This window comes from Amblyomma maculatum, chromosome 4, assembly GCF_055883805.1.
Source record: "Amblyomma maculatum isolate TAMU_Amacu chromosome 4, ASM5588380v1, whole genome shotgun sequence".
NCBI lineage: Eukaryota > Metazoa > Arthropoda > Arachnida > Ixodida > Ixodidae > Amblyomma > Amblyomma maculatum.
Window position 1 is genome coordinate 49,929,390 of NC_139347.1, and position 25,530 is coordinate 49,954,919.

A 25,530-nucleotide genomic window follows, 5' to 3' on the forward strand; every position below is an offset into this window, starting at 1 on the left:
AACGAAGGTTTGGCTTGGTTTGTGAGGTTCAACGTCCCAAAGCAGCTCAGTGCACCAGAGACGCGAAGCAAGGAATGCGTTATAAAGGAAGACACACTGTGCGTTCAAAAGTGATAACGTTTTAAAGAAGTATTACTTTTGGTTACATTCCTTGTTTTACAAATGTTTGCTGACTCAGGCTATGAGAGATGCCGTAGTGGAGGAATACGGAAATTTCGACATCCTAGAGTTCTTTAACGTGCACTGTCATCGCACAGCACACGTGAGCCTTGCTTTACGCCCCCATCAGAAAAGCGGCTGCCGAGGCAGGGATTCAATCCCGCATCCTTGAGAACAGCAGTCGAGTGCCGTGACCACTGCGCCACCCCTGCGGGTTTTGTTTTATGAATGTTTCTAGTACATTGTATAAAGGAAATGTTTCCTTAAGATTTGACCACGTTTGATTATCGCGACTCTTTCATCCGCGTTGCTCAGTCTCTGTTCTTTTTTTTAATTTTTACTGCCCCCAAAAATGTACATTTTCTACACAAGAACCGCCAGCCGCATTTAACTGACGCAGCTCCACTTGTATTAAGCTTTCAAAGATGAGCCTTCGATCGTTACCTACGGGTAGTCTCGCGATCGAAAGTTCTCGGGTTGTGTTCCCACTTCATCTAAAATATCCAATTGTCTTCTTCGCTCAGTTACTCTCCTTTGGCTGCAGGTACCTTCCATAGAAATTTGACGTCAGTCAAGCTTCTCTGCTGGATAGCATTCGGACAGAAATTTTGGCGAAGCTCGGCTTAATGTCCGGCCTTCAGTTCGGCGCCATGTTCAGCCTCATGTCCGCCGCAGTTTCTGAACGATATTCGCTCGAATTTGCAAGAAATGCCCGCTAAAAGAAAATCAAGCTTCAAAAATGCAAAACTGAAAATTTGGCGCTCAACCACAAGCTCAGATTGACCGCGCAGGTAACAGTGCACAAATGTTTATTTTGCACGTTTTCAAAGCTGTATTCCGCCCTCGCTTACTTCACGGTGAACCAAAACAGTCACGCACTTTCCTCTGCACTGCCGCAGTGCGAGTCAAATCTGGTGCACACGAAACCATTCTCTTTAAGCACACTCCCTCGCAGCATTCCTTTTCCTGTATTTTTCTTCTTTGTTGTTTCGTAATATTTGGTTTTGGAGGCAGGCCGGAATCCCTATAGAAAACAAGGCACTGGTTTCTGTCACTGTCAAGCTGTTGCAAACAGTGTTCTTTTTTTTTTTTTTTTCGTTTTAAGCCGGGAGAAAGGAGGCATGGGCCCAACAGTGCCGCTTTCCTGGCTTTCTATACTCTCGTTCCGTCTGCGAAAAGATAAGAGTAGGGCAGCAAAACATTTCTCGATGAAGATAGAAGCAAAGGTTATGCTTAAACAACGCAGCAAACAATACTCGTGGCCGTGTTGGTTTAGGTTTGCTGAGTGGTAGAGGAGGAGTGCGATGTAAGCAAAAGGTCCCGAGGAGAGCTCGGGAGCAGGCCTTCCCATCTGCTCGTTTTGTTGTTGGTTCACGCTGTATGTTAACAACCGCTGCGCAGCCTAGCGTGTAGTCGAGCGTGTGTTTCCTCTCGACCCTACCTGGCGCGCCTGGTCCCGGCAGACATGCTGCGCACACCGGGACACATTCTTGTCGCCTTTGAGGCGCCTGTGATGGAACAAGACAAAACAGCCTCCCGGGAGGGGCTCCACGATGATCTGCAAGGCGTTAAGATGACACTGAGCAGAAAATGAAGTTCGCTCTCGTCGATAGATCAACGCGTTCCAGTGACAAAGAGGATGCATGCTTTCACTGATGACGGTGCTTTTACAATCTATAAAAAGCGAAAACATAAAGAATGTGCATAGCCACCACCGACCGCTCTCGCAAGCAAAGTATGTCGTCGCTAAACCATTTTCTTGTTTTACTGCACTGACCTAGATCGTTGAGGTTAGTCCACGCTGCTGTCTACATTGATAGGTAATCTCAACGTCCTTTTAGTTCCTAATGTAAAGAATTTAAATAGAGTGGAAGAGAGAGAGAGATAAACATTTATAAAGAGTGGGCGAGACGTATACTCGTCCTAGGTTGAATCCAGAAAGTCGTGGACTCGAGCCATCTCCCGGGGTCCGCTCGATCAAAGGTGGTCATCCAGGCTGATGTTTAATATCTGACCTTATTCTATTGGCTTTGATGCTGATGGTTCCATGCGGTACCTCACATGTCAACACCACATGTAGTTGAGGACTTGGAACTTCGCAGAATGCACAATTATAATTGTAGGTGGTTGACTAGATCCTTTTCAATAAGGTACCTCGGTGATGACTGCTACTTTAGATTTTTGCGACGGTTGACTGCCTCTTATCTTCTTAGTTTCGGGTGAGATGAACTCTGAAACACCCATGAGAATGGAGCCCGGTTAGCGTATCCCCAGGCTGAGGCGTTGGCGGCTTTATTTTTTTTAAGGTGGGTGCGTCCCGGAATCCATATTATGTAGATATCTGGCAGGTGGCATGCTGCGGAACGGCGAAAGATATAAAGTGCTATGGTAGAAGTTCCTCTCTTTTAATAATTTCTGCATGTCCATGGAATATGAATAAGCGAGGATGATGGCATGCTCCTTGCACGACGTCGAAGAGGCTAAGGCGATAGCTGCCCTTGCAGAAAATATTTTAAAGCAACTTTTTTAAAGATATAAATGCATCTTTTACAAGACGGCAAAAGTTCATGCACGCGATTCCTAGAGTGCTGTGAAGTGGCTGAGTGTTCATGTTGACGATAAAGAAGCTGTAAGGGCGCATACAAATAGATTTGTGGTCTCAGGCCATCAGCCTTTTGTGCTCACTGAATATCTGCTGTGGATAGCTTCTATGTAACATCCTGGTTATGGAGCCGACTTTCATTAATACTGTGGATTTTTGCAGCGGTCGTCATCTTGGGTCCAACCCAATGACGATCGATTAAAGGCGCCTCATCACTGATCGACTGACTTATGTCACGGCGCGACCTCGCGATCCAGGCACCTTCAGTACAGACCTGACGACGTTGACATCGATGACTGGCGGGTCATGTATGGTCGCGTTAGAAAACATAACATGTGGGACGCGACACTAATGTTATCGAATGTTGTATTTTACCTGGCTGCTACCATGCGCGTTTGTTTTGAGATGCATGGGGACGCTTTGACAAGCTATAATATGTGCATACCAATGCCACGGGACTTGTTTGGCAAACTTATTGGACGCAAGCTTGCCGTAGAGAAAGACCTCTCCTCTCGAGCCAAGTCGTCCACGGGGTCCTACATTTCATATTTTCAAGACAGCTTTGTGTCGCAAGTAGGGCAGAGCCATCTCGGAGACAGATAAAGCAGGCCACGTCCTGAAGGGTATAACCGACAACGCCTTTAACAAGCTGCTCTGCAACATTGCGTTACAGATTAATCCGGTGTCCAAGTGTGCCGCCGGTTCGAACAAGGCAAATCCTCCAATTGCTAATCGCTTCGACCGCTTTCACAACACTACTACTAGTCTATCGTGTAAATACATGCCACTTTCGCACCATCCAGCTAACTTGACTCGGATTATTTGACACACGAACTAGGGGCTCTGAAAGCAGTGCACTCCTTCGCCCGCCGACGCGGCCGTTGTCCTGATCCAAGCCAATGTTGGCCAGGAGCTCGCGAAATTGGGCGTTACCTCTAATCTCCACGTCACCCAAGACAGTTCGCACTCTACCGCTCCCACTGTTGCTGTCGCAACTCCAGGGCAGGATTTTCCGATTCGATACCATTCCCGTAATACGGCAGAATGGCGCACATCGGACGACAGGCCTATCTGCTTAACTTGCTCGCAAGGCGGCTAAATCTCCCGCCACTGCCGGAACAATTGGTCTTCGCCACCTTGAACGTACCCAAATGTGGACCGCCATGGAATCTGCGTGTCCCTCTTGTTTAACCTCATCCTGAAATTTAAGGTTTTTCCTTCTCGCGTGTCCAACCGCTCATCTCCGCGAGGCCGCCGCTCTCGTTCCCCACCATCTCGTCTCTATACCCTTCACCATCCTCATACGGACACTTCTCTTGAGACTAGCCGATGCAGCGCCCAGGGGTGATGGTGCATCATTTAACCGAAGTGAGAATCTCTTGACCCTTGTGCCCATCGTAGTCTCCTCGATGTCTGTGTGGATGCTGTCTCGATTTTCGCCTTCATTAGCAGTGGTGCACAGGTGCCTGTAAAGAGCACCTCTTTTCGCCGCAGCCTCGAGAAAGTAGAAAGTGCTTATACTAACTGCGAAGTCCGCAGTTAGTGTTTTCGATGGCAGCCCTGCCATCGCAACTGACACTGTTAGAAAGCGCGAGTAAGCTGTTCTGGTCTTCACACTTCAATTTTGTTCCCCGCTACCGGTGCTCTCTGGACGATACATGGACTTGAGTTTATAACCGCCTACTTCGTTCTCACCGACTGCTTTTCTCCTATCTCCGACTGGATTTTCCCATCTGCTACGACGATTCCACAGTGCGCCCCGCCCCGGATCGCCCTACTTTCTCGTCTACCACTACTACCTTCTACGTCCTTACGTCGCCTTCTCCTGCCGTCATGGATTATTGTCCTTACACTGCAGTGAAGCATCGTCTTTTCCCACATCGCTGTCCATGTCACCCGTTGTCCATACAACAGAAATTCGTCCGCGCGTATAGCATCAGTCAAAAAGATGGTCGTCCTACCTATGCGAGCACAGCGAGTGAAGGCGAAGCACAGGCTCCGAGTGCAGTCGAGCCACACAAATAGGCTTCAGCTGCTTTTTACGAGAGAGCGTGCGTACAGATAGTAGGGCCGAAAAGCCACCGCCATACCCAAGTTCTGGCTCGCGTTTTGTAGGATTTTTTTTCGGCAGTGTTCAGAATGTGGTAGGAAAAATGAAGTTGAGACGGTGTTCTTTCCATTACGGAGAGGTTCAGGCGCGTCCACCGAAAACTGTGAGAAATAGTTCGCTTTTTTTTTTTCTTCTATGAACCAATTTACAAGTTAACAACAGGCGTGCATGGAAATGTGAGACAAACAGTGCGTCTTTCCTTCCCTCAAAACTAACTCAAACAAATAAAAAAATTAAAAGATCTCTTACTGTATATCTCTTAAGGGCCCTTAAAACGCGATTTACTAAAATTATAAAACGCGCATGAGCAATGGGTATCACATCAATCCTCTTTGAAGCTCAAACATCTTTAAACGAGCCTTATTACACTCTTAATCTGGTTTCACATGCGTTCCGGTTATGATTGAGCTTTTTAAAAAAGTTCCGCTTATAGTGGAACTTTTTTAAAAGTTCCACTTATAACTGGAACCTATGTGGAACCGGATTAAGAGTGTATATAGCATCGAACATATGGGCGATCAAAAATGATGCGTCTCATCTCCCCCCTCAACTCAACTCACTCCGGCGATAGAAAAAAAGAAAAAAAAAAATGTCGCGACGGCACCGCATCCACGCCCCGTCCCTCCCGCGTAACTTGGGAGCGTCCAATGGGCGGACGCGCTTCAGCCCCACTGACATCAGTATGGAGGTTGGCACGTGATGTGTCACCCTAATTGGTTGCGAGCGGTCGCCAGGAACACTTTTCAAAAATTATTCTCAAATTATCGGCTCCACGCAGTTTTCAAATTTGACTCGAATGCTCACAAAGGACACCTCTATGAACCTTATGCATGGAAATTTTACTGCAAGTAGCCTTTCAGGGGCCCTTTATGAGGTGAACGGTGAAAGCATAGTAGTATCAGCAGTCTAGAAAGTGTTCAAATAATATCGTTCAGTATCCGATCCGCTGAACTGGAATTGGCGTGGGTACTGGACTAGAGCGTTCGCTATTCGCTTATGTTAGCTGGCAGCGCAAACTTTAAACACAGCTGACAACAGCCGGCACGCGCTCTTGAAGCAGGGCTGTTGCAGACTGGTACTAGCGCGTTAGGATGCATTTCCTTGATTTTTTCTTTTCGCAGAGGTAGTTCAAAATTGTACGGCCGCGAGCAACCTGGAGAAACGGCGTGAGAGAAGAGAACGAGAGACATGAGTACATTCAGGTCAGATAGAATGCTTGTTTCCGAGCCCACCTGCCGCTCGCCATAAGGATGCAATGTCGGACGTACCCGGCGGAAGATTTTGACATGGAGCGGTTGTGAACTGACAACGCACGTAATGGCACCGAAGCTGAAGGCAACTGTCGGAATACCCAGGGTCTGTTAGCGAGAACGGTCTGTTTCAACATACTTTTTTTTTTTTATGATTTCTGTTCCAGAGCACATCATGTATAGACGAGGTAAAGAGATGTCAAATTGCGGATCACAGTGCTGCATCAACAGCATATGGGAGGTAACGTGTTGAGGTCGTCGCCTAGGTAACTAAACAATACGTAGAGTGGCTTGTTGGGCTAGTTGGTTGAACATTGTGTTAAAACAGCGCTAGAACACGGATAGATAGAGACAAACACATATAGCGCAGTGTGCGTTTGTCTATCTATCCGTGTTCTAGCGCTGTTTTAACATAATAAAAAATACGTCATTATTTGAGCTGTTCTGAAAATATTAACCCATCCTCGCAATCACCGTAAACGATGCATTTGCAATTCCCGAACATGGGTCACCAATAAAAAAAAAAAGGAAACAGAATTTGTTCCCCATTTCTTCTCTGCCCTCTGGGAAAGGCAAAATGAAGGTCGGGATCCAGGTCAAACCCGAAGCGCCTGAGTAGCTCAGATGGTTAGGGACATACTTGAAACAACCATTTCATGATACGTGAGTGCTAAACGCTTGTATTAAATATGCTTCTCTGCAGTTCTCAAGCGCTGAAACCTGCATAGTTTTGAACGAAAGGGACAAAAAAAGGCCCCACTTTCCACTCCAACAATTACTTATAGAAATAGGTCTTTCTCTGATGAACAAAAAAAAAAGCAAAAAAAAAAGTTGTAACGTGCATTCGGCCAGCAGCTGAAGTGCTTGATCTGCGACTAAGCCACAAAACTGCTCCAGCGAGAAAGGTATACTTTACTGAGATTTCACGGGGGCTAAGCAGTATACTCATGACGCCTCCCTTCCAGTTCGACGCTGCTAATAATGCAGACCCCAACAACGAGATTTCTGCCCATTGACTCCACTACATTCAAGAGCTTTTGTAGCCAATTAGAGATTTTGTACCTCGGTTTCTCTAGTACGTCTTCTGTTACGGCTTGTCGGCGCAGCCTACAGGTGGAACCGTGTCTATTTTGAAGTTCTACGACAATCTCCTGCTTTTTTTTTTTTTTTTTGTCGGCGGCTACGACCATCTGTGAGGCACTTGTTCATTGCTCTAAAAAGACTAATCGAGGAACTATTGAAGAAATCGCTGTCATGTGACAACAGTCTAGTACTTCCGATGTTTGTGTTCGCTCAGCGATACGGTTGTTAAAAAAAATAGCGCCTGTGTAGATAGGTCCGCGTAACAAATCATATCCTTAGGAATAGTTGCTAGTGCGCGACCCTAGAACTGCGCTCACACTGCACAACTTGCAAACTTTACAAACTTAAAAAAAAAAAAAAAGTGCAGATGAAGTTTCTCCTTGTATCTCTCCTGCATTGCAGTCTTTCTATTTTCGTTGCAGAAAGCCCATGTAATGACACCTGTAGCCTCTTCTATCTTCTCAGCTCATATACTAACAGGAAAACAACAGTGCTCTAATTAAGCCACACATTTCGGAAGACAACATCCGAGCCATTCGGCGAATCACTCATGTAACAAAGACAGCAACGTGGTTGCGAGGCCCGAACGTTCTCAAATTAGTTACTATCACTACTGCAGCATGGGGTCGCTTTAGCCCAATAGCTCAAATACGTACGAGGGACCCGTGGCAGACAAAATCTGAGACATAGATTGAATGAACACTTCCGATGCATCGCCACAGAATGTGTACTTGTACACGTGCGAACTAGGTGCAAGACATGATTTGTGGCAGAGGTCAAAGCAGCACCTGCATAAATGCACACGCACGCACAAACCAACGATACCGTACACCCTATGCCACAAAAGCCGGTTGGGTGCCGGCGAGGCATTAGAGAGATTTAGCACACCGTGATCCGCGATCCGCTACCGTGATACGCCACCGCGCGTTCCACTGCGCATGCCCAGATCACTTTGATGCCGATAGATGGCGCCACATCCTTGATGTCGGCACATTGACCTGCCACATCGGAACCAATCAGTTTGTGTACCCCGCCCACGAGCGGTAGAGGGTCACGGTGGCGGATCGCGGATCACGGTATGCTAACTCTCTCTATTAGCCCGGAGAAGGGAGAACTCTGACTAGTTTCTTTTTCGTGCGCTCACTAGACGGTTGAGTTAGAATAGCTCTGAGAGTCGTTCGGGGCCCCGTATAATTAAATGACCATAAATACATAAATAGCACGCAGGAGTTGGCTCCACGACCTGCGCGTTACTGGACATTGTCTCAGCTTACCCAGGCTGAGGTGCAGGTTCGGAAAGCTCTGCAAGAAGAAAAGCAGGATGACGCATCCCAGCACAACGCCGGTCTTCAGCAGCAGACTCCGGTTGCGGATTTTGTACTGAAACGAGAGACCACGTGACCCGACGTCATGATTCAGCTCTGAACACCACACGCAGCACAACTATTCCCAAACAAACCGTATCAAGCATGCACATGTAAGACAAACATGATTTTGAATTAGGCGTTCTATTATATTTGCAGAGTAGAAAGTGTCCTAACTATATGCTGTACGATGTAAGTGCACGTTAAAGAACCCCAGGTGGTCGAAATTTCCGAAGTCCTCCGCTACGGCGTCTCTCATAGCCTAAGCCGCTTTGGGACGTTAAACCCTACAAACCAAACCAAACCAGACATCTGCATGGAGCGATGTCGCAAGAGAGTTTGGAGGGAGGGCTTTTAATCACGCACACGTGGCCCCGCGGCTTCTGGAAACCTAATGTGCATAGTAATCCTGGTATGTGTTTTCTTTCAACGAGCGAAGTAATTACTTTAAGCGGTGAAACATCATACATAATTAACAACATCGGCGCTAAACTAACACGAATAAAGACGCATTTACCTGGTATGCTGACACTTTTACGCTCAACTCTACTGCTTTCCCCTAACCACTACTACAACTTCATCATGCCTCTCGAGCTGGAGTTTCTGTGTTAAGCCCATGCCTTGTATTAGAGTTGCGACGCAGAGAAAATATATATAAAATAAGAAATTCTTCGACGAAATCGCTAGATTGTTCGCGCTTAAATTTCGCACAGAAGTGGAATTTAGCGGTAATTTTTTTGTTTTGTGCTAAGTTTGATTCGGATACTTGCCTGAATCGGGGAGATTGATGGAAGGCCCCGCATCGTATGCGGCCATGCCGGACAAAGAAAAACGATTCGCAGCTCCTGTACCGATAGCGCCATCTTTCGCTCTTGAAACATTGCAATAGTTCGGTTTCCTTTCGCGTTTCATGTGCGCCTGCTTTAGTCGTTCTGACAAAAAGAGCTGGCGTTGTCAGTACAGTTCTAGGGAAACCATGTTTCTCGGCCAGGCGTCAACGCAAAAATGCGGACTTTGAACGCTTGAGACAAGTACGTGACTAAAACGTAGCATAAAGTAAATATTGGCACTAAACGCAATATCCGTGCCGGGAGGTTTTCTCTTCGATTTTTCTCTGCATGACGCAATGATCAGATTCCGCTATTAGTTTGCAATTATTCGGCAGTGCCGACACATAGTGCGTACTTTCCGCGGAAACTGATCGGGAGGAACGATTGCATGTGGTCATTAATTACATGCAGCGTTTACGCGTTCGAATGTGCGAGGCACTCGAAAAACCTTCGTGCATCGGCACGGCAACAGCAGGCATTTCGTTGACCTGAACGTCGGAATGCGTTTCTTTTCTTTTTTTCCCCTCGTCAGGCACGACAATGACGAGAAACAACAACAGCCACGCCAACAACGAAATAGCAGCAACAACCATTAGGAAGACGTGGCAACGGCCTTGTGAGCATGCCCTCAGTATGTGCACTGCTCCATTCTCGCGTTAAAACGGTGCAGCGTTGTAGTGGTTGTAGGGGCCCGTCCGGGTTCTTGCGAAATAAAAGTCGAGTTGAAAAACCCAATACCTCTTCACTCGGGAAAAGGTTTGATTTCTAGCCAGTGCCCGTGCAGTGGCCAATGAAACGCATACGATATGACAGCCACAGCGCCGACAAAATTCCGATCGTTTTCAAAACGAGATTACACTTTCACGTATCCAGCAGCCCATCGCTGCCGTTTGGCTGCGGCCTCCGCAACACTGCACAGTACTAGCGATGCGCCGCCGCGGCGCAGGAGAGGAGGGGACGCATGCAGGGCGTAAGTTTGTTTGTTTGTGGCGGGCGTTGAACCCTAAACAGAGAGGCAAGCAACGCTGCGGCGTTTCGAGCTCGGCCGCCTCTACGCGAACGGGTACAGCGCGCTCTTAGGAAGATTGGGAAAACCTCGCAGCGCGCATCTCGGGAGGCCGTGCGCAGAGACTGCAGCACAGACGGGGAACCAGGACGTCAAGGTCACTCGCTGAAAGATTATCTGCGTATCCCGCTTCGGTGTCTCCTTGGTATCACTTACTTTAGTTATTACGCTGAAAGGTAATTTATAGCTCGAATTCAACTTGGTCTACCGAAAGTGCAGTAGATCGCAAATGCATAGAAACAAACAGATCGAGTAGTAAGCTAGAGTGATATATATAATATAGTGAGCTAGTGAGATATATATGTAATATATAATTGGTTCGCGGGAAAGGTAAGGCGCCGTAACTGTCACGCTTGTTTTGTGGACACCTGAACCGCACCGCAAGGGAAGGGAGGAAGCTGGGAGTGAAAGCGGAAAGAGAGAAAAGTGGAGGACTCCAGAGTAATTTCGACCACCTGGGGATCTTTACCGTGCACTGACATCGCACAGCACACGGACGCCACTTCGTTTCGGCTCTATTCATTGATTGATTGATTGATTGATTGATTGATTGATTGATTGATTGATTGATTGATTGATTGAAAACTTTACTGCCGCGATATAGGAGGTTCCCCTACTCAGGTACGCAGATCCGAATAGGGGGCTGGGACTCCGCGACTAGAAGCGCGCAAAAATGCACTGATTCTTCACAGCCTGAGCCGCAAGGCGGACGACTTCTTTTTGGGTCTCAAGGCATTCGCTTTGTAGAAGGGACTCCCAAGCTTCCGAATCTTGAATATTGGCCTTTGCCCCAGGCGAAAAGGGGCATTGCCAGATTATGCGGTCTAGTGTCCCTCTCTGTCCGCAGTGTTTACAGTTTTCTTGTTGTCTATTCCCTATTTGCAGCCGACGGTGGCCGGGATCGAACCCGGGTACTCCGGCACAGTAGATACAGACAAAACGTTTTTAACGAAACAACGAGTCCGGTGTTACGACGCTGGGACAATTCTCACGTGCTTATGCAGTTCGTCCTGGTGTGTGCAGAGGACCCGGGACACTGCAGCGAGCTAGTTCTGCCAAGAAATGTGATGGGTCCAAGTTTGAAATCTTGTGGCGAAGTCTGGAGAAAGGCAGTTCGATTATGTGGGTAGTTCAGAAGGTGTGGAGTGCTGTCATTATTTTCCACGCGGTATTTGCTCCGGCAGTTCTCATAGAGAAATTGGTTTTCCAACTCAGTGCTCCCTACCACAACATCCGAGGTGCATACACCTGCTGCCTTCAAGGGGATGAGTAGTGAGTTACGTGAGAGTTAATTCGAAGATTTCTCAGATTCTCGGGTGGCCTACGCATTATGTGACCTGCGTAAATGCTGTCACTGTACCTGGTCGCCGAGACAGCGAACTAATATGCCCAGCACACGAACCTAAGGGAGGCCAGACCTCGGCCACAACGTAGAGGAGTGATCTGTCTCGGTGTAGTTGTAAAAGACGTACAAGCGAAACAAGCCCATGCGCGTTATGAAACGTCGTTCAATAGGGAGGCAACTGGGGGATATTATGAGACACTGTAATGCACATGCTGAGGGGAACGGTCTAAGCTTCCGGTGCGTAGCAAAAAAAAAAAAAAAAGAAAAGAAAAGCTGCTTCGAAGCTTTTTCTGCGCTCGCGGCGAATAATTAAAGCTTCCATAAAAACCAAAGGGCTGCGTTTTGAAAAATAGGCGTACAATACTGCAAAATATTTTACGAGCATATTAATAAAAACGGTTCAAGCTGGCGGTTCACAGCTGATTTTGTCTTGTAAGGTATGTCCTGCGCTCACAATTAAGACTGTAATAGAGAACCAATGGGACGCGTTTTTGAAAATTAACAGCAACCAACCAGAAATCTATCAATGGAAGATCTGCGGATATATTGGTTGTTAAGGGGCAGTCGTGCGAATATGTAAAAAAATTGCGCAAAAAACGTTTTCCTACAAGATTTCTAAATTTTCTGGGCATACAGAGAAACAAAGCGACGGCTTCTCTGATCTCTTGTTCAAGAGGCGTTTCTTCCTTTTAGTATGGTATATAGCATTAAGGGTACCGTTCCATGCAAACATCGGCATTTTGGGGCGTTTTAACAAGGAAATCCTCACTCGTCGAAAAAGATCATGACTTTAATAGAAGTGTCATCTGTGCAAGTTGGTACGGTGACATGATAAATAACCGGCGCTAAAGACTAGGGCGAAGAGCAAGAATCAAGGAGGACGAGCGCCGACTTGCAGCTGGAGTTTATTGAAAAAAAAAAAAAAAAAAGCACACACAGAATATAAAAGCCCAAGCCAAGGCGCACTAAACCACACATAAAAAACAAACAAACAAACAAGCCATGATGACCCAGCAAGAAACCCAACCACATTATCTATTATTGAGATTGACGGTTCACTAACACATTTTTCACCTAATCGCATGATAGGTCTGGCCTCAATGATTTCCCGGTTAATCTGTGCCACATGGGCATCCAAAATATCTGTCAGTGTTAGAAAAGGATGGCTGCCATCATTTTTTCTGTTTATACATTGTTTTTATATTGTGTGTTTTTTCAATAAACTCCAGTTGCGAGTCGGTGCCCGTCCTGTTTGCTTCTTGCTCTTCGTCCTAGTCTTTAGCGCTGGTTATTTATCATGAAATCATGACGTAGTCATGACGTCACTTAAATGAAAAAATTGGGTGGTCAATTGGCGGAATCGAACTTCTACCATTGGGTCGCGAGTCCGACATGCCCCCTCTGCACCACCGAGACTTTTTTTTTCTTTATTACCAGTTTTTTAAGCACACAGCATACAATCTGAATACACAACAACAAAGCAAAACAAAAGGAATGCTAAAATCACTAGGCATGTTCTGCCTAAAGCGCTAGATTTAAAAGGGCTTTACTGAAGCCAGCTGGTCCAGTACAGGTAGCCACTCCGGAGAGTTATCTTGTGCACGCAGAATTTCTTTCAGGTATACCACGCTCCCGATGAAGTAGTGTCGAGCGGGGTGTACAACGGTTCGCTCATGCCTGACATCCATACGCGTTTTCCACACGCTATGCATACATAATAGCATCAGCATGTCAACCGGCACTCCTTCAGGGTCGGCGCATGGCAGATATCGGATACCGAATGGCGTTATTGGCAATTCCTTTTTTAAAGTTCGCTTCAAGATATCCTAGAGGAAAACTGAGTCATGGCACTCCAAGAAGATGTGTTCAATGGTCTCGGGTTTCTGCAAATAATGCAGTTAAAACTTAATAGACCAAGGTACAAAGAGCCCTTTGTTCTGCAGCCATGGTTTGACTCGCTCTGCACCACCGAGACGCGTTCATTCGTCTGGGTTAAAAAAGAAAGCAGAATGCGATGGGAACAAACGTGTCGAAACTGCGAACGAGTGCACTTGGGGGTCTCCAAGCGACCGTAATGACCCTCTTGCCCTATAACGTCACAGTCATCTTAGGATAAACCTCAGTGTCTCCCAGGTTTTTGTCTGTATGTCAAGCCAGCAGAAAAACAAAGAAGACCCACGTAAAGAAGCCTGGGCCCTTCTTCCTGTAAAAACGTAAAAAAGCAAAGGAAGGAGAAAATGAGTGGAACGTGTCTATTTTTACTCTACAGGGCTGTTATAATCCACGGATGCTCAAGCTAGCGTTGCCGGAGGGCGGTACGTGACCACACGGTTGAGTGCTATACAAGGAGGCGGAACAAACCGTTCGGTGCGGCGCTCCGTGTGCCACCGCTCTAAGCATGAGCCGAAAAGGCATGAGAAACGCCGATTAAGACTGCCTAGTGTATCTAACAAACTTGGGAAGGATGAAGCCGGCGGCGCGCATCCCTGTGTGTTGAGGCGAAGCGTGCGCAACTGATGCACTAACGGCAGCCTCTTCCACTTTGTTGAGTTTGCTTCCGTTTTCGCAACCCGAATAAGAGTGATTAAAGCCATTATCTTAAATGCGCACTTGCTATCTTTCCTGTGAAATGATAAGGAAAATGAAATTATCTCGCACGTACCACTCTCCGTGTTTCGAGCAAACGCTTTTTATTGGACATTATTAACCTAAATGTCAAAATCGACTCGGGTGAAACTTGAGTTCGCGTGGCGTGTTAGGTACGTACCGAAATGTTTGTATCGTTAGTTAAGAAATCGCTAGTTTCGCATTCATGGCTTTTCACGACGTCACTATAACGTTTAATTAACCTGCCAGAACTCACCATCGCAGGTTGTTGTTGTTGTGGCTGTAGGAAGAAGGAAAAGAAAATGCACGGGCCTACTACTGGCTCTGTAGCTGAGCCACCTCGTGCGGACAGAAGAGAAAATAGAAAAGAAAGAAAAAGAAGAAGGAGAGAAAGACGCGCTCCGCAACAACAACCGTCGTCCACCATCGAAACGGTGGCGGGTGCAATGACGGCCTACAACAGATAAAACTTCTGTGGCAGGCTAGCACCCGCTGCAAGCGGCGGTGACCTACCTGTCCCAGCCCCATCAGGGGAGTGTAGGGAATGCGTTTCGCGGTTACATTTTCAGCGTCTTTTGTCTGTTCACCCGTCCACGCGTGAACAGTGTGAACAGGTGCTTATATTCAGAAACTTGTCAAAAATATTTGGGTTGACGTTAAACTAGGTCCTGTGGTAATTGAGCGTAAAATGATAATTAGAACAGTTGTGGGAATCCAACCCGCAACCTCCGGATTGCGAAACTGCAGCACTTTACCGAACAGACTACGGAAGATTTTTTTTTTATTTTTAAAAATGGTATTTATTACACTGAAACAATGTCCTACGTACATGCACTATGTACAAATAATTTAGAAAAGAGCATCAAATCAACACGATACGCAATAGGATATACCAAGTCAACAAGACTCTAAACAAGAGGCAATGTAGAAGACATCACTAAGAGTGAGCGCCACTTCGTTTCAAAGTCAGCCTGTGCATAGAATTCCCTTAAATGGACAATCATTCTACAGAAGTGGTCTTTTGTAGAAACAACAGATCCACAATTTCTGTCCATGCGCGTTTTCCAGAGGCTGCGTAACCAAATGAGAAAGAACATGTCTAAAGGTTTATCAACAATTGGCAATGCAGTGAGTTATCGTGAGAATGCGGTGTCAAATCAAGTCAATTTTTTTTTCAACGTCCGTTGCAAAATATCCCAGAAAAATATTGCATCTTTAGAATCGATGAAACAGTGCTCAATTGTTTCCGGAGAATCACAAAGACAGCAATTTATTGTACATACAAAAATGGCATATTTTCCTAACCCCGTTTTAACAAGGAGGGTCTCAGTGTGTAACTTATAAAAGGAAGTCTTCGTACATGGAGAGACCGGCATTTTCCGTATACTCTCTTGTGTACACCCTGTCCCGATAAACAAAAATACCCAGAACGGTACATGAGTGGAGGAAAAAGCATATAAATTAAATATATAATCAAAGACGATCAGAAACATTAGAAGGTACAAGATAAGATTTAGCAAAACATGAATTAACTTGCAAAAATGCACGTACTATCGGATAGTAAGCGTCACGGAAAAACATGAAACGCGAAACTATCTGCCGGACATATATAGACGGACTAGACCAAGGCGGCCGGCGCTTACAGGCCGGAAAAGTTTATCACGCTTCATTGATGCAAAAGATGAATCCCAGACAAAATAAGCGAACACTGGAAACGCTGGATATAACCACGGAAGCTCCTCCTTTGAAACGGAATAAACGTAGACCTAATCAATGTACGATACGAAAAGTAGTGACATGGTAACGCAATCGTACTCTCCTCTTCAGAAAATATTCATAAAAAGATAGAGAGAGAGGTCATATTGTTACGCAGGGCTTTGATATGGCCAGTTAATCCAGTCCTCTTTATCTAGCACAGCGGGAAATGCAGTGACGCCCATTTAACTGTGCACACTTCAGCGTAGTCGTCTCTCAACACAATTCCCCATTTCTTCTTCCCCAAACTTTTTTATTTTTTGTTTTTATATCGTGCTGCAGTGACGTATGCATTGTACAACACTTTTGGATGTCATAGTCGAATTATTAATGAACTTCTGGAATTTGCTGTCTGCTCCTGCTATGTTGTGTACGGGTTTCCTGGGCCTTTGTCAAGCTGTTTGTACAGCTTTTAGCCCAGGCGACCATCCACTTGTTGAAAAATAAACTTGATTTGATTCTTCGTCACATGACTCCCCCCCCTCCCCCCTCTCTCTTTGGAAGCACAGTCCCGGTGCTTGCTAGGGCGGGAGCGAAGATGGCTGCTCGTAGGCATGAGCCGTGTCACGTGGACGATCTCAGATGATGGTGCGGGTGGCGAGGAGTTAGGCAACAGAGGGTCGATCTCGTAAGTAACATCTGGGACTTGGCGAACGACACGGTAAGGTTCTTTGTACTGCGTCAAGAGCTTTTCACTTCGGCCGACACGACGGGGCGGGAGCCACAGCAAAACAAGAGAGCCAGGTGCATATTGGACATCAAAATATGGTGGCTGTCATACCAACTTTTCTGAGCTTCCTGAGAGGCAGAAAGTCGGCTGCGGGAAATTTGACGGGTGGCATCAGCTCGGACAATCGTGTCTTGGGTGTAACGGCTGACTGTATCGGGAGCAGGGAAGATCGTGTCGGAGGGAAGCACTTGATCTCGCCCAAAAAGAAGGTCGAAAGGAGAGTATCCAGCGGTGTCGTGACGGATGGAGTTAAATGCGAAGGTCACACAATTCTTCAATTATTCTTCGTGACAATATATACGAGATATGAATATTCTTTTTTCCATAACTATGCAGTATTCTGACGAGATAACCAAATCATACAATCATAAACGCTGATGTTTTTTTAAATTATTTTTTAGAACGCGGAGGGTGTTCTCCTTTGTGATGTGTTCTCTATTCCGTTGGAGTACGCATTCGTAGCCCCACTGACATCTATGTTCGCCCGCGCTCGTACTTATCGTCGATGGCCGCGTTTCATTTTTATGTGTGAAATTATTTTTGTATTTGGCTGGTGCGCCACATGCACAACGTGTCCATAAGGATGCTTTCTCCAAAGCTGCAGCCTCCTCGTTGCCAAACGTACCTCACCTGGAGCACACTACGTGCCACAATCGGAGAGTAAGAGAAAACAACGGCAACAGTAACAACAACAACAACAACAACAAACAAACAAACAAACAAATCCTTGCAGAGAGACGAATATAATATGCCTGTATTCTTTGATGCGCACGCCATGCCATCGCTGCTGCCATAAGCAGGCTTATAAGTGCCCTAATTAAAAAAAAAAAAAAATATTACAAGGGTTCAACGCTGCTGAACCAAATATTGAGCGAAAGCATTGCCTGCGGGTGACCGAGCGTTCTTCTTCTCTTTTTCTTCTTCCTCAGTCCACATATAAAGCCCCGCTTTAACCAACTCATATTAACGTGCCTTAGCGGCCTAAAGGGGTAAGGTGTATGCCAGGGTCCTAGCAGGCTGATTCTGACATAACCGTCCCATGTGAAACGAGAGACCCAAGTTGGCAACTCCTGCCAGCCCGTGTGTCACGTGGGGTGTGACGTCACAGCGTCACGTGGGTAAGACGTAACTGCGGCCGGGTCACGCGAAGGCTTGAAAGTGCGAGTAGTATTGCTTTCGCAATAAAAGACGTACAAATTAACGTTCCCCCAGTGCCCACCTTCTCTGCACTGTTCGTTGAGAATGCATAGGATCACCCCAAAACACGCATGGGTACCTGAAATGGGTTAATCTGAGTGCAGCATGAGTTAAATAGAAAAAATTTTAACAAGTTTCAACGCCAACTAGTCCAATTAAGCGTTTCCGCAGTTGAGCGTTTATCTTAAAAACGTTTCAGCTCGATTCGTTTCCAACATGTTACCAGCCGTGTTGATGATCTGGCACACACTGGACGCCGTGCTTACACAAAAAGATTTCGGTTCATCGAAGTATTTGTTATTTAATGAATTAGCAATAATACACGCATTCCTGCACTACGCAGAGGGGGCTGTGAAGCCTGCTTCGAGCAACCCCTCAAAATAATACTCGCTCCCGCTGGGTTTCGAGCCGTCATCATCATCATCAGCCTGACTATACCCACTGCAGGGCGAAGGCCTCTCCCATATTTCTCCACTTAACCCGGTTCTGTGCTAGCTGCATCCACTTGTTCGAACCAAGGACGAGGCAAAGATACCAGATCCGTTGGCCACAGCGTTATACATGGTATTTGTTACACGTGGTTATGCAGTTTTTTTTTTTTAGGTGTTAAATTTCAAATCACGCTGCACTTCATCTTCTCTGATAAGGTTGCACTTTCCTCTGATAAGGTTGCACTAAAGGCCTCAATTGGCCCTTTCAACCTAATAAAGTCCTTAAGCCATCGGTAAACACTCAGCAAACGCGGCGAGAAGTTGCGGAGCAAAGCTAAACGAAGCGAAACAGCTAAACTGCTGCTAATCATTGCTTTTGCAGCTATATCCGTGCTTAACCGAGCTAAACAGCCGCTTATTACTTTTTTTCTCTCTTTTTTTTTTATGAGGCGCGGTGTGTTTATAATCTATATATTTGCGTAATCCGCGTGCAAAGATGTCACAGGTCGCTGTTCAAGAGCCAGGTAATCCGGATCCGCTTAATTGTGACGCGGTATGTGTGTCGACCATAAACCCTGACTGCTCATTGGAGGGTCAAATTCTAAAGTTAAAGCCCAGCTACTTTGGTCATCTGATGAGAAGAGAGGAATCGCTGGAGAAAGATTTGATGTTGGGAAAGGTTGAGGGTCGCCGGAGAAGGGGTAGGCAGCGAACGCGATGGTTAGATGGCATTCTCGAGGCACTGCAGATGAAGTTATGTGATGTTAGGAAGATAGTGAGAGACCGGAAAGCGTGGCGTGACATGGTCCATAGGGTCACGAAGAGTCGGACACGACTGAACGACTGAACTGAACTGATGCTCCGTATATGCTTCCTCGAATGAGCGCGGCGGGACTGCTGAACTGTCAGCCGCTTACAACAGTAATGCTGGCTCGATGAAAACAACCTAATGATAATGCAAAGGTGGAATCAGAGTCACTCGGCGGCCTCGAAGAAGCAACAGAGATAGCCGAGTGCGAAGACTTCTGCATTGAACGCATCACCCATTCGTGAGAAGCCAATAAACTCTGCGATTGAAGCGGTGACACCGAAATAAACCCGCGCAAACTGCTATCGTACTCGCATCTGCATGATTGGCGCGCTGACACTGTATAAGGCAAAACACTATCGGAAAGTACGGTGGAGGCTCGCGTATCGTGCGATTGCTGCGATTGTGGATCTATATATAGTAAACGGCGAAACTATTACAGGCAACCGTCAGTACAGGTACGGGCCGCATGGAAGGACATTGAAGGACTCATCCGCCTTTAGGCAAAGTATTAACTGAAAAAAAAAAAAACAAAAAAAAAACACGCTTTTGGTTCTTGTGAAACAGTTGACTAGAGGCTAACAAAATCATCCTCTTCATATTGCTTCGACCTTTCCAACAAGGCAACTCTTCTACCTGTGTAAAACGAAATAAAGTTTTTGTTTCGCACGGGTGCTGATTGCCGTCGGCTGAATACAGTGATCCATATTCAAACCCATTCGCAGCACGAATAAAACAACGACAGGAAGAAAACACACACGACAGGACAAATGCTTCGTCCTGTCGTGTGTATTTTCTTCCTGTCGTTGTTTTATTCGTGCTGCGAATGGGTTTGAATATGGATCATTACCAACTGGCCCAAACCTCGGTGTTATTGAATACAGTGATGAGGGCAATTTCCTCATATAAATATATCGAGCGATAGGACTCATCCGATGAGCTGGCCGCCATTTTCACCTAGCCGCGAGCTAGCAATGTTCAGACGGAGGAAAATGCAACAAAAGCAAATAATTCGCACATTTCCAGCTTCCAACTCGCAAGACCCCGAGCGCAGCGAAGTCAAAGTACCACGGAAGCCAGCACGTTATCACTCCTATTACCATTTTTGATAGACGTTCGCAGATGGACAAAGCGCGTGTCCCATACATCCTCTCTGATTTGCCAGTTAGGTATAACGTTTTTAACGTTGAGTATCTCATTTTACCTCACTGCACAAAGAAGCACGACTTATACAGTAAGATATTAGATATACCATTTCTTGCGTTTAAACACCGCGTACCTGGTACGGATATGACTTTCTATTACTTACGTTTCAAATTTACCCTGCATTATATCGGCCTACTTTACTTTTCTTTTTTGCTTTGCGTTTCGGATTGCATTTTATTGCACTTTTTTTGCACTAAATCGTTTTTTATTCAATTTACTTAATGGCTTTTTGGGCCACGCAGGGTGATTTGAGTAAATGCGCCGCAGCCTACGTAGGGAGTTTTCTCCGAAGTTCCTTACTGCGAGATCGGAGCTTGCGATCGTCCGCCGGCTGCTCAGTCTGGAAAAGCAACAAGAGCCGGGTAGCTAGAGATAATTAGACGCACCTCACGGCGCTGGTAATTACTCCAAGAAACGCACGTCGAGCACGAACGGAGCAAATGATTCGAGCTTGAGGAACGTTGAAAACTGAACACCGTAGAGTTATTCTTCTGTTCCCGTTAGCACGCTCAGGAAAAAAAAAAAAGATGAAAGACAATTTATTTCCACCTTAAGAGTATGACACGATAGCACCCTGTGGTCCTCTCTAACTATACACATGCTCAGCTGCGCACAGTCGCAAGATTCCACTTCACGTTTGAGACCACGACGACATGAATACCGGAAATACTGGAAGTAGTAGGCGAATATATCTACTTAGGACAGGTAGTAACCGCAGATCCGGACCATGAAAAGGAAATAACAAGAAGAATAAGATTGGGATGGAGCGCATTTGGCAAGCACTCGCAGATTATGACTAGCAGCTTACCGGTATCGCTCAAGAGGAAAGTATACAACAGTTGCATCTTGCCTGTACTCACCTATGGGGCTGAAACGTGGAGGCTAACCAAGAGAGTTCTACTTAAGTTGAGGACAACCCAGAGGGCTATGGAACGAAAAATGGTAGGGGTAACATTAAGAGATAGAAAGCGTGCAGAGTGGGTCAGAGAAATAACTCAAGTTAACGACATTCTAGTGGAAATTAAGAAGAAGAAATGGACATGGGCAGGACATGTAGTGCGAAGAGAGGATAACCGATGGTCGCTGAGGGTAACAAACTGGATTCCAAGGGAAGGAAAGCGTAGCAGGGGGCGGCAGAAAGTTAGGTGGGCGGATGAGATTAAGAAGTTCGCAGGTGTCAAGTGGATGCAGCTAGCACAGAACCGGGTTAAGTGGAGAGATATGGGAGAGGCCTTCGCCCTGCAGTGGGTATAATCAGGCTGATGATTATGATGATGATGATGATGATGTTGCCAAGCCGTGCAAGCGTGCCTTGGTGCGGCTTAATCAGCATACGTCTCTGGCTCACTAAGTAATGGTCATGCGCTTGGACCTCGTCGGAAGCCGAGATTTACCGTGATACTAATTTTTTTGAGGTTCAATGACCACATGAGAAAGATGTGAGGTGGCTCTCAATTCACATTGTTTATAATGGTTTAATTACCTCGGTTCCAAGCTTGACTTCACGTGTGACGTGAGCGCTGTTGGGTGTTTTAAATTCCCGCGAGAGGTCATGTGGCTACGACGTCATGACCCTGTCGACCAATGAGGAGTTTCTTACGATGACACCGGACGCCGACGGAAACCTAGATATCGCTTTTATATACGGGGCCCCATTTCCTTTGAAGCGCCCCGCAGTCTTCAAGTCGTTTCGAGAACGAGAAGATTATGGTTCAGGGATGTTCCCTTCAAAGCTACCAATCATTTTTAAAGGTCTCAGGTACGCCCGTCCCCAATTGCCCTGGCTCTGAAGAGAGAGTGTCCAGCCTCGAAGTTATCCTTTCCAGGCGCAGGCAATCACTATCGGTTAGCTTTGAGGGAGCATCATGCTTTAAATGGGCGGACGATTACGTTTCTTTCCGAAGCGCCGACGAGGTGCTCTGAGCGAGATGAAAACATAACGCTTGGATTGTTTTCGCCGTTTATTTTAATTTCAGGGCACGTTATAAATTCCTAGATGACCTAAATTATCCGAGGCTCTCCACTATGGCATCCAACAAAGCTTAAGTAGCCTTGGAACTTTAAGAATTATAAACCAAACCGAAGCAAACCAAGCCAAGTCCAACCGACCAAACCATTTATTAAACGAGGCTATGAATGCAGACATGAATGATCGCCATGTAGTGGTTTCTTTCTGATGCATCTTGTGATGAGTTCGGGCAGAGGAGAAGCGACGGTTGTGGACTCTGGACATTGAACACGGACAGCAAATATTCGTCAGGAAAAGGGCGTACAGCGGCATTTCGCTGAACCCTCAACGAAGCCACCAGGAGCGACCGAAGGCCTGTTCACCACGTTATGTTGAATAAGCTACTCAGTCACAAAAAGCTCTTCTGACTAAATCTGTCACTAAATGCGTTGTGTACCTCCACCAGATGTGTAACGGTTGTTACACTAAAGAACTGCTGCAACCGCTGAACGAGGGCACCGAAAGAGCTGAATCAGGAACGGGCGGGCACTTCAACGTCCTCTACTTCGTCCCATTTCGATCCTTCTTCTTCTAGCTCTAATGCACGTGTCACTAGCACTTCTGTGCCTCGCCACTCACAAGTGCATCGCGTTATTTCTCCGCAGACCTACAGATTGCGCGGAGGGCAAGCGTGACTGCCACCTAACTCGCGAATAGTCGTGCGACAGAAAAACGGAGCGCCACCCTTTGCTTTCCAATTCTTTTTGTCCCAACAACGGATGGGTGTAACACTTTGAGCTGCTCGTCATTACGCAACCATTACGAAATCATTACGCGCTCCATTATCCCCCCTCTCATTTGTTTTTTATTTGGCATCCACGTTTTTATCGAAGCAGACTTGCTAGCGCTTTCAGACGTTTAACGTTAGCTGGTTAATTCCGGATTCTTCGACAGCGGGCATTTTCATGGCTTCCGCTTTGTGTTTCGGGGAAGATGTTCCTGCGTACTGCTTTTGTGGCATCAGAAAAAGTCAGGACAAGACTGTCGGAGGGAACGAAACGATTGCCGCATGTAAGAATTACACTGTTCGTCACCATACTTGGAAGGAAAGCGCATGAAAAAGTAGGAAACAAAAACGCGGAAAAGGCGTCTACCCTGAGCCAGCGCACTTGAACCAGTTCATTTCGATGTCATTGTTGAAAAAGCAGATCACACCGCTGGAATCACGTTTCTGTAAGAATCTGTAAACCGCAAGCGACGGTATCTCTATCTAGCCCCGGCTAGCCCAGAAGGCGGGCTTAGTGGATGACAAGCCAAATAGCTAGGCCTGCCTCCAGTGTAACCAACGCTATAACAGCAGTATCACATTCCATAGCGATCGGCTGGGGTCAATGTCCTCTGACTCGCTATTTATTGAGCACCACCGGGCTCGGATCGCTAATTGCCAAAAAGAAAAAAAGTAATTCTTCAGAGTTAAAGGCATTTGCAGAATAAGCGCAGCTTATCAACTAGACGCGAAAAATGCAGTATGCACCAAGCTAAGCTACTAAGACTAAGTGACAAACAAAATGAGCCCTTAAAACCGAACAAAAGCATAGTTAGAGACGGGAGAAGGAACAAAAAGTGAGTCTTAAATTCTAACATGACGTGGTCCTCACGGACGCAACCTTCCTGAGTGACCCGCTCTTAGCCACGGTCTTTTGCTGCTGAGCACGAGGACGCCGGCTTGGGATAGGCGAAATGCGAGGTACCTGTGCACTGTGGCATGTCCGCGCTAATTACAGATCACCAGGTACATCAAATATGCCCAGAGCCTTCCCATATATCACTATTTCCTTTCTTCTATGTCTCACTTCCTCTTTCTTTGTCGATACCCTTCAGTATAAGACAGTCAGTGCGCCATTGGGCCTGGCCGTTTGCTTTTTGCAGACAAAAATTCCTCTGATGGTTCTCGTAGTTTTTACAGAGAAAATTTTATGTAAATGATATAGTTGTAGCTATAAGTTCCACTATGGGATCTAGAGCGGGCATCCTTAAGATCTTTATTATGTTATTAATTTGAATAGTTATTTGGCTTTTACTGAAGTGACTTCAAAACATAATTGAATTAAATGTAACGGCAAAGTGCAGGCAGGCAAATCACCCTGTCGACTAGTACGGGAGGAGCGGGTGGCCGCCACGAAAAGAATCGAGACTGTGTATGTTGAACACGGAGGAAGTCCTGACAACACTGGCGGAGGGACGTACGCAGTTGCCGTCACCGTCATGAGCAGCGAGTGCGACCTCCAGCGCGTGTACAAAGAGCTGCGTCGCAGCAAGGATCGCACCTGTATCACAGGCACCACCAACGTGAAAGCCAGTATGACTGCCAACGCTACCAACTCTGTCAAACTGATAAAGCCGACAACGAGTCGTCTGCCACGTATAGACCATCTAAACGTTAGTCTGAAATGAATGTTTGTGCGAAATGTTCGCACTTAACTGGTTCTGCCAAAGAAAAAAGAAACAATAAAAAAACGTGGAGCATTCTGGCTAAAATTTTAATACCACGCGAAAGCGGCGTTCCACAGGTACTACTCTTCTGTCGTTTAGCTTTGTGCAGTTGGTTGTAACTAGACACACATTTGACATCAACTAAATCTGTTCGTTTATTGACTGGCTGCGCAACTGCAGGCCATCCTGCTGAACTTGTCGTTACCATGGCAACGCTACGTTGCTATGCAGCGTTGCTCTGCACTGCAGCTGTTGACCGATAACGACTGCTCCACAAGAAAGACAAGTTTCCGCTCGGGGTTAGCAGCCTCCGCATGAATGTTTTCGCAGAAAAAAAAAAAAAAAAAAACGCGATAGCGAGCATGTTGGGCTGGAACGACAAAAACTTCCAGCAGCTACGTCATTTCTATTTCTGTCGCATTCAACTCTTGAAGAGAGGGAAGCGTCCCTACAATTTGTATTGTTGAGCTGCCTCAATTCCCCACTCAGTCCTGTGAGACGGCTCGTGATAAGTTATCGCTGTTGGCGCGATATGTTCCCAAACTG

The 25,530-nt window shown here is 46.3% G+C and overlaps 1 protein-coding gene across 1 annotated transcript in view; it reads right to left on the reverse strand.

Moving 5' to 3' along the window:
* The window catches only part of LOC146190959 (P protein-like), a 300,983-nt gene that overhangs the window by 52,303 nt on the left and 223,150 nt on the right, over positions 1-25,530 (reverse strand). The window contains exon 8 of the mRNA XM_084601359.1: positions 8,479-8,584. Within this exon, the coding sequence (XP_084457485.1) occupies positions 8,479-8,584 (106 nt within the window). The remainder of the gene's footprint in view (positions 1-8,478; positions 8,585-25,530) is intronic.